General features: G+C 37.5%; 2 protein-coding genes across 2 annotated transcripts in view; one reads left to right on the forward strand and one right to left on the reverse strand.

Annotated features, from left to right (window-relative positions):
- The window catches only part of nosip (nitric oxide synthase interacting protein), a 20,748-nt gene extending 14,075 nt beyond the window's left edge, over window positions 1-6,673 (forward strand). Inside the window, exons 6-9 of the mRNA XM_062036366.1 lie at window positions 53-169; window positions 4,315-4,385; window positions 4,463-4,571; window positions 6,362-6,673. Of these exons, the coding sequence (XP_061892350.1) occupies window positions 53-169; window positions 4,315-4,385; window positions 4,463-4,571; window positions 6,362-6,433 (369 nt within the window). The 3' untranslated portion in view covers window positions 6,434-6,673. The remainder of the gene's footprint in view (window positions 1-52; window positions 170-4,314; window positions 4,386-4,462; window positions 4,572-6,361) is intronic.
- abat (4-aminobutyrate aminotransferase) overlaps window positions 1-10,273 on the reverse strand; it is a 212,215-nt gene that overhangs the window by 84,562 nt on the left and 117,380 nt on the right. The window lies entirely within an intron of this gene.

The raw sequence follows: 10,273 nt of genomic DNA on the forward strand, positions 1-10,273 counted from the left end.
ATATTATTATTAAACTGTTTCCTCTCATTGCTTCTTTCCCTACGTTTGACAGAGCAAGACTGTGCTGTGTCCGATGTCAGGACAACCTATAAAGATGAATGAGCTGATTACAGTGCGCTTTAACCCAATCGACCCGAGCCTGAACCGAGTGGCCCTGATCAACCGCCAGGTCAGTTTGTATCAACAATTATGTCAGCCAAAAGCTACATGGCAAAAGCTCATCATTTATACTAGTTAGTGTTTCGAAGACTCCATCTCTTGTGACAGCAAGAAATGGAAATTTTATGAGCCTCCATTGTAAGATGTCATGTGACTATTATTGTTTCTCCACTCTAATAAGTAATGGAAGCTCGCTCACATGTGTAGAGACAACCGGGTCACAACTGAACCAAGCGATACCTCGGGGATCACAGCTGCCTGCAGTTTTTGTGTTCTGGTTCAATGCAGTCTTAAATCAATCCCCAGGGATTTATAAAATACAGTGAAACCCATTTAAGTCATAAATATATATAACATAACATAAATGTCACTTGCCATGATGTATGTGCATGTAATGTAATTGTAGTGGAAGCAGGAAAAAAATGAGACAAAAAGTGAGTAAAAAACATGAAAAACCAAAGAACTGTTTCTAGATGTAAATTTCTTTTTTCACTTTTTTTTTATGTCACAATCAAAATACAGCCTGTGAGTGCTTTTTAATGGGGGATGGGCCACCACAGCACTAGTTGTTCGTTGAGAAGAGGGATAGATACATTCATGTCATTCCCCCCCAAAAAACAAACAACAATTTTAGAGGTGCCTTCGAATAGTCTACTATTTGACAATTCGATTCAGAAGAGTCTGAATCAACTATCAACCTTGTAGTCATTGGACATTGAATTTTTAAAGATTCACGCGGTCCTCAAAACGGCTCACAAAGAAGTCATCAATAAATATCTTCTTTTACTTCAAACCATTTTTATTTTTTTGTCTTGATTTTCAAAATACATTAAATTGCTTAATCAATCATGATCGTTTTTTGACAGCTCCACCAGCTCATTCCTATTCCATGCTACTGCACATGCCCTGACTTGATTCCAAAAGGCAGACCAAAACAAGCCTGTTGGCGCGGTTATGAACTATTTTTATAGAGACAAAGCGGGGTTACCCAAGGGGAGCGGAGAAGGCGAGAAGAAAGCAAACTGTTTTTTTAAGACCACCCTAGGTGTCAACCAACAAGAGCTCCTGTCAATGCAGGATACAAGTGGTGAATGATGCTTTTCATCACCAATATGTGAATATTAAAGTACTCAATGTGGTAAACTAAATGAAGTGAGGTGAAGAAGCAGACTTACTGTATGGAGTTGTAACGACAAACTACATTCGCAGACCATCGCACTATAATGTGTTTGTGAGTCAAGGCGAACATCTTTTTTAAAATTTTAAAATTTTGTATTTATTTTATGAACAGTGTCCACGGTACATTATTCATAAGGATTCGATGGTTGCACCAGATTTAATTGTCATCTGTAGACCATCTAACATACAACACACGGGAAAAACAAATAACACAACCACCAAAACACAAGGACAACTTACACACTGCAAAAAGTCAGTGTTCAAAAACAAGAACAAAAATACAAAAATTAGGTGTATTTTACTTGAACTAAGGAAAATTATCTGCCAATAGAACAAGAAAATTTGGCTTGTCAAGACTTTCCAAAACAAGTAAAATTAGCTAACCTCAATGAACCCCAAAATACCTTAAAATAAGTATATTCTCACTAATAACAAGTGCATTTTTCTTCATAGAAAAAACAAATATGAGACCTTTTTTCTCAATATGTTGAAAAATATTTTTAAATTAAGTAAATGCTAGTATATATATATATATATATATATATATATATATATATATATATATATATATATATATATATATATATATATATATATATATATATATATACACAGCCCGGCCCCCAGCCAATCATTTTTTTATTGTAATTTTGAATAATTTATCTGAATGTGCATGAACTATTTCTGTTCAAAATAGTTAGAAATGTCACATGTTAAATGTTTAAATATTAACTGTCAGTTTACTGTACTGTGCCAACTGTACTACTATATGCGTACGCATTTTCTATTGTTTCATTGAAAATAAAACAGCAAAGTCTATTTGGCTGTCATCCGTTTTAATTATGAGACACAATTGTGTCAAAATCCAGATTTTTTTTTTTTTTCATGCTTGAAATAAGAAATTATTACTTTGAAAAAGCAGTTTTATACTTGTGAGTGTTGTTGATGACACAGCTTTGCAACAGTTGATATTCTAGTTTCAAGCATGTTTTACTCAATATAGGTCATCAAATCTCAGCAACAAGCTGTAATATCTTACTGAGATCATTTAGGACCAAAACCCTTAAAACAAGTAAAACACTCTACCAAAAAATCTGCTTAGTGAGAAGAATTATCTTATCAGACAGAAAATAAGCAAATATCACCCTTTTTTGAGATATTTAATCTTACTTAGATTTCAGTTTTTGCAGTGCACAAAAAACAGGAACATATTCTAAAAGCACATCACACGTCAGCCCTTACGTATCTAGGCACCTACTCTTATAAACCCCTGGTGTTCAAAATGAGACCTTTAGAACTCTTCTTTTATAAAATGCATACGCTGGAAATTATAATTCATAAAGTACCTGTTTAAAGAGGCCTACAATTCATAAAATGCCCAAGGACACAATGCATAGATAAAAAAAGTCATACTTTAAAACTTGCAACAATATAAAATACATAAAACACATGCTCAAAACCTGTAATGTATACAGTGAGTGAATGAATGCATACATTTATAGCTATACTAAAAACGCTACAATATTACATGGGCAAATTACTACAGTGTTCCATCGCCAAACAAGCCACGCTACTAGGGGTGTAATGGTACACAAAAATTTCGGTTCGATACATACCTCGGTTTAGAGGTCACGGTTCGGTTAATTTTCGGTACAGTAAGAAAACAACAAAATATAAATTTTTGGGTTATTTATTTACCAAATTTGCAAAATCTTGCACCAAAAATATTTTTTTTAGTGGAATATATGATGTGAAGTAATCGGGACCTTAGATAGGTCAATAATTTATAATAACATTGATTTTGATTCAATATTATGTTCTGAGCAATGACAGTTTGAAATAAAAAAAAAACTGCTTTGTTTTATTAGTCAACATTGCAACTTTTTCTAAATTACATTGAACCTTTAAGCTTTTTTATTTCACTTTTGTTATGTTTTTGTTTATTTTAATAGTATTTTTAGAATGTGCCGTGGGCCTTTAAAACATTAGCTGTGGGCCGCAAATGGCCTCCGGGGCACACTTTTGACACCCCTGCTATAGATAATAAAAAATTAAATGTGATAAATCTATGGATAAAAAGCAGAGCCTGGCGACGCATGCGCGTTTATCATAACTCTCTCTCTCTATCTCTGCCCCTCCCTCACCAATGCTGCTGCGTGCACAATTTGTTTTGTTTTCAACCCCTTCTTAACCCTGAACGTACATTGAAAATACACGCAACCCTAACTCAAAATGCCGGACATTTGAGGCATTTAAGAAACTCCGCCCTGACAGCGTCGCAAAAGAGGACATGTCCAGTGAAAAGAGGACGTATGGTCAGTCTATCGTAGCCCGTTAGCTGCTAGCATGCCATGTGTTGTGCCTCGGTGTGCATTGTTTACACAAAGTGCGTTACGCTACTTAATATGTCCGTGTGGAAACTCGTTCGGTACACCTCCAAACCGAACCGGAACCCCTGTACCGAAACGGTTCAATACAAATACACGTACCGTTACACCCCTACACGCTACATACGGGTTGTCATGTTAAAATACTAATCAGTCAATGTTGGCAACACTGGTTGCTCAATAACCAATCTTTTGCAAAAAAATACTAAATTATTGTAATTTATTAGATTTTTCAGGTCTGTGGGAAGCTTATTTTAGTCTTTTGTTGCTTTCGTAGGCAAAGCCGTTTGAGCAAAGGCAGTTTTTCTCTGTGGGTTCTTGTAGCACCAAATCTTATTTGTTGTGATACAAACAAATAAATGGATGTATGGGAAACACCGTCTTTATTTTTATAGTATAAAATATAAAAAAAGGAAAATAAAAATATGAACAAAATTCTGCAGTCTCTTTATTACGGCTGGCAAAATCACAAAAAATGTAAGCAGTGGTTGATTTTGGTCTCGATTATATCGACAGCCTGCCAGAGGGAGGGCCGTCGACACAACTGTTGTTTTGAAACGTCTCAATTGTTGCTTCCTCCTCCTCTCAGGACAGGTACGTCTGTGCAGTAACCAAAGACGTGCTGGGCAACAGCATTCCCTGCGCTGTCCTGCGACCTTCGTGAGTCACCACGGCCATCTCGTCTATGCTTTCACTTACATTTGAACCCTAAAAGACTGATTCCATCCTGTGATTAGGGGTTGTGTGGTGACGCAGGAGTGTGTGGAGAAACTCATCAGGATGGACATGATGGATCCTGTGAGTGGAGACAAGCTCTCTGACAGAGACATCATACCTTTGCAAAGGGTACGTGCACACGTCATGGTGGACTTGACAAACTGACTTCCCTATTAATTGTGAAATATGAGTTATCTTTCACATATCACCTTATTCATCATTAAAGTTAAGACTTATTACCGTTGCTCAACTTATTTTTACACCTGTCAGCAAAGAATGTCAGATAGGGAGCCATACTCATGTAAAGTGTGGGAGTCAAATTGCATTGCATGGAGCAATAAAATGAAAATATTTTTGAAAATGCAGGATAACTCATCAGGAAACATCCTTACGTTCCTTTTATGAATGAATGTGGCAATGACTTTTTTAAGTTTTTCTAGTAATTCAACGTTGAAAGTGTAAATGCGGGTGGTTAGGGGGTAGGTGGATCGATCCCATTATTGATAAGATTGATGCCAAAAGCATTATCAAATCAATACCAGCCTATTTGCGATTGATATATTTTAGTTCCAATGTGTTTTTGATGTTACTCCTACCCTTTACTGTTAAATTTATACCTGCATAGTAATATTGTAGTTCGGTTTTAATTAGTAGTTTGTTCCAAAATGTCAGATGAAAACCGAGTCGTATAAAAATGTAATTAATCTGTTCCAGATACAATTTCTGTCAGGTTCAAACACTGATGACATCTATTAATCAGACAAGAAGCAAGGAATCATGCAGCGACAGAGTTCAATTTAGCTCATGAGGAGACAGGTGTTTTGGGCTGTATTCTAGTTACAGATCCAAACTATGTTCTAAAATTCAAGCCCGCGTGTCTCCTCTATTTATTTGGAAGGTCCCTGTTACATCACTGAAGCTGTCGCTGAGGGAAGGTGGTAATCTAGGCAACTCCAGTTAGCCACAATATATGATTATAGAATAAATGAAAATGAGTTGACGCAAGTCATATCGCCTTGTCTCTGCTCTGTCTGCGTCACGGCAGTCTTCGGCCTTGGCAGTCAGCAGGCCGAGTCTGGACACAACACTGATAAAGACGGCTGACAATCTTTTGGACTGCCAGCTTTGCACAGATACAAAAATACCACTTCAGCGCAATTGACAATAATTTATAGCAATGGCCCTTAAGCATAAATTTAGTGTGATAATATATACATAATTATTCTAACAATTTCAGATCCCCAAAAATATGCAAAACATGCAAAAAACAAAGCCAAATACACATGAATGATGTATTACATCACATGGATACATGAACATTTAACGTTACTTTTACCTTCATTAAAGACTCTCCTTGGTGAAGATGGTGATGAGCCGAGAGGGAGGAGGGGAAGGATGAAGTCTTTGCTGAGTGTTCTGTCTTTAAATTCAATAGTGTTTTTCTGTCTTTATCAAAATGCTGGCACTCGCAACATTATTTGGTCCCATGGTTGCTTATTTTGCAGTTGTACTCAATAACAAAAAGAACAGAGACTAAGTCATCAACACATGGGAGTCTCTGCTTTGGCTCTCGATTGATGACACGCAAGCCAACGGATTGGTTTGTTCACATTTCCGTACAGTAATAACTGGACAGTAGACAAGAACCGTGTTAAAATGGGAGGTGTACCAAACTGAGGTACCACTGTATTGTTAAACTGTTCACACATACTGTAAGTTTGTTGATGCATATTATTTTTTGTTTCCCTAAAATCCTGTGTGACAAATCATGATCCACAAGTTAAAAGCAAATTCACTCAATGAGCTTGAAATATGTCTGTATAAGTATCTGTCTTTGTTTACTTGACTAATATGCAAAACCAGGAATCTGTTTTACTTATAATTTCTAGTTTTAAGATGACCGTCTTTTGTCCTCGCAGGGAGGAACCGGCTTTGCTGCATCTGGTGTGGATCTCAAGGCCAAAGAGGCTCGTCCAGTGATGCAAGTGTAACGGGTACTTTTTATGCACACACCACCAATATTCTGGCACAAATCATCAACAAAGTTTATGAACCCCACAGAAAAACTCTGATGTGTAATTAGTGTTAAGATTTCTCCTTTTTTCGTGAATTAAGGCCAGACCGAAAATAATTTGTTTTCATAGTACAGCATGACACCTTGAACATACTCACTATAGTAGTTATAATGGAAGGGTCTTTGTCTTTTTGTATCGTGGAATAAAAAATAAAAAGGGTCTTGGTCAGTTTTGTCATTCTACACATTTTTAAACATAGCATTGTTATTATAAGTAGTAATTTACTGTACCAATGGTATTTTATTTACATTATTAGTCAGCGACACTTGTATTGTCCTTTAATGACCCCTAGTAGAATTGTTCTTGACTTAAAGGCGTAAGTGGTTTATAAGAAACAGTTTGAAGTTGATGTCATGTGACTATCCCAGGATAGGATATAAAATAGTAGTGTGTTTGTAGCATATTTTTGCCATTAAATGACATTTTAAACACATTTAACAATTCTAACGCTTTAATAGTGTCTAATATTTAATATTCACCGATTCTTGTTATATTTTTGATTCAATGCAAAGCTAGGGCTATCTGCTGTTAGCTTTAAAATTGCCTATGGAAATCCCGTGACGATAGCAAAAAATAGTAAGGCACTCAATAAATGTACCTGTTTCCAATATTTTTGAATACAATTTAATTCAATTTTGTGGTACAATAAAAGCAAGTGTCAAGTAGAATTATTTGGAAATAAGGAATTTGTTGGGCAATGTAACATCACACAACTTTGACATTAATTAAAGGCACTTTAGAAAAAACATTATGGTCTGTGGTATATCTCACACAATTTTCTTATGGGTTAAGCAGAAGTAAAAATCCTCCTCTGATCAGTTGAACACCTGGGGCCTCACATATTAAACATGTGTACGCACAAAAACCTGCCTTATGTACTTTTTCATGACAAAGATGAGATGTATCAAAACTGAACTAGACTTGGAAATGCACGGTGCCTCACACCAACTTTATACTTCACGTACGCACATTTCTACAGGATGTGGATACATTTTTGCCATCATTTGATTTCAACAATGTAAAAGATTGAGGCAAGGACACAACATTCACTTTTTCGCCAATGCATTTAGTGCCTCAAATTCACATTAATATTTGTGAGGACGTCTATTAATTTATCTAGGCGATCATTTTGCCACCTATTGCTGTCACAATGTCTTCCTGTGACTCTAGCATAGCTTCATGGCCAGTAGGGCGGGCAGCAGCAGCCGGTGGTCGCGGCACACTAATGGCACCGGAGACGGTGGAGGAATGGCCCGACTTTTTGTCACGTACGGCTGCTACCGCAAGTAGCTCTCCTGAGTTGTAGTTCTAGATTGAGTAATCAAACAAGAGTCGAAGTCTTTCGTATCCTTTTAGATACTTTCTTGCTTTCTTAGGCCTTTAAATTCCCTAAGGAACATAGGCCATTGATGAAACTCCTCAAATCCCCTTCGGTCTTGTGCCCTCCGCTCCAGTTGTTGCTATGACAGCCCTTGCGCCTTCATCTCCTGCTCTGTGGGTCTTCTCCAGGTGGCTCTAGGCCTTCCTCTCTTCCTCTTGCCTTGCGGATTCCATGTTAGAGCATGTTTCGTGATTGATCTATTGTGTCTACGCAGTGTGTGACCAATCCAGTTCCATTTCCTCCTCCTGATTTGTGTTTCTATTGTGTCTTGTCTAGTGAGGTCCCACAGGTTGGCATTAGAGATGGTGTTAGGCCAGTAGATACCTAGGAGGCAGCGGTTGAAGAATGTCTGTATTTTGTTGAGTATGTTGGCGGTGATCTTCCAGGTTTCTGAACTGTTGAGTAAGGTGGATTTGACGTTTGAGTTCAAGATTTGCAGTTTGGTCTTGAGTGATATGTTTTTTGCTTTCCAGATTTTATTTACAATAATGAACGTGGTCCTTGCTTTTCCAATTCTGGCACTGGCATCCTCCTCTGTTCCTTTTAGATACGCTGCATGTTTAAATTTAAAAGATTTCAAACCAAATATTACATAATTTTCACATGACACTAACCTGGCTGTGAGCAGGCTACTGTATGAACACATTTTGTTATAAGTTACCATATTTTTCGGACTATAAGTCGCTCCGGAGTATAAGTCGCAACGACAGAAAATGCATAATAAAGAAGGAAAACAACATATATAAGTCGCACTGGAGTATAAGTTGCATTTTTTGGGGAAATTTATTTGATAAAACCCAACACCAAGAATAGACATTTGAAAGGCAATTTAAAATAAATAAAGAATAGTGAACAACAGGCTGAATAAGTGTACGTTATATGATGCATAAATAACCAACTGAGAACGTGCCTGGTATGTTAACGTAACATATTATGGTAAGAGTCATTCAAATAACTATAACATATAGAACATGCTATACGTTTACCAAACAATCTGTCACTCCTAATCGCTAAATCCCATGAAATCTTATACGTCTAGTCCAGACCTGGGCATTGTGCGGCCCGCGGGCCGCATCCGGCCCTTTGTACGTCCCTGTCCGGCCCGCGTGAGGCCAATTATAAATTACAAAATAAATTTTAAAAAGCATCTATTTCGAGTGTGCAATACAACGGTGCTGCTTTTGTTTTGAAAAGCGTTATTTGTATTACTTCCGTGTGGAAGTATGCTCGTGCGCGCAGCGGCAATCTCAAATTACAAAATAAATTTAAAAAAACATCTTTGTCGTGCGTGCAATACAACTGTGCTGCTTTTATTTTGAAAAGTGTTATATGTGCGTATGTCCTGTGAGGGAAGGCGCACAGCGACAAGTGATGCCCGCTAAAAAGAGAAAAGTTGATGACGAATGGCGTGTTTTCAACAAGACAAGTAAAGGTAAAGCTGTGTGCTTATTTGTGGTACACACGTTGCTGTGTTTAAAGAATATAGTGTAACGACCTGCTGAAGTAGATGTTGTCTTCTTGAGTTGCGTAAATGAGGAGTGAGGAGACGTGCGTGTGGAAGGAACGAGATATGTTGAGCTGTGTTAGTATAGCTTGCTCAATAAAAGTTTAAAAAGAGCGTCAGACTTGATGTGCACTTCTTCTGGATGCTACAATTGGTGGCAGAAGTAAAACTTTGCGCATACTGCACTGTTTGTGTGCTACGTCATCGGGAGGTACGTGCCACGTGAGGAGCTCGCCGCAAAGAGAGAGAGAGAGAGACAGAGAGAGAGAGAGAGCGTTTACAGGTGCAGCCACGCTGCTTGCCACGGGGGGAATTCCGCCCTCAATGAAGACTCCCAGGTTTGATGGCAAGGCGAACTGGGAGGCATTTCATCCCACTTCTGACATCAATTGTAGCGTCCAGAAGAAGTGCACACCAAGTCTGATGCACTTTTTAAACTTTTATTGAGCATGCTATACTAACACAGCTCAACTTATCTCGTTCTTTCCAAAAGGAAAACCAATCCTCACTCCTCATTTCCGCAACAGCAACGCTTCCTCCTTCTTCGCCAATCACCTTACAGGCGTACGTGCTACGTTCACAACGTTTTCTTATCTGGTTAAATAAAGGTTTTACAACAAAGAGGATGCAGGATAAAGTGACAGAAATTGAAATTTTTGTATTGTAATATACATCAGGAAGTGTTGTGTAAGAAAGTGTTAAAAATAAAACCATCAAAAGCCATCTGCTTTTGTATAAAGATAAGTTAGGTTAAATGAAAATATTATTATTATTATTATTATCTATCTTACGGTATATCAAAAATAATTTGAGCAAAATTTAATTGAAATATTGTCAGTGTGGCCCTCCAGCAGTGCTCGGGTTGCTCATG

Source organism: Entelurus aequoreus, linkage group LG25 (assembly GCF_033978785.1).
Source record: "Entelurus aequoreus isolate RoL-2023_Sb linkage group LG25, RoL_Eaeq_v1.1, whole genome shotgun sequence".
In the NCBI taxonomy this organism is placed as follows: Eukaryota; Metazoa; Chordata; class Actinopteri; order Syngnathiformes; family Syngnathidae; genus Entelurus; species Entelurus aequoreus.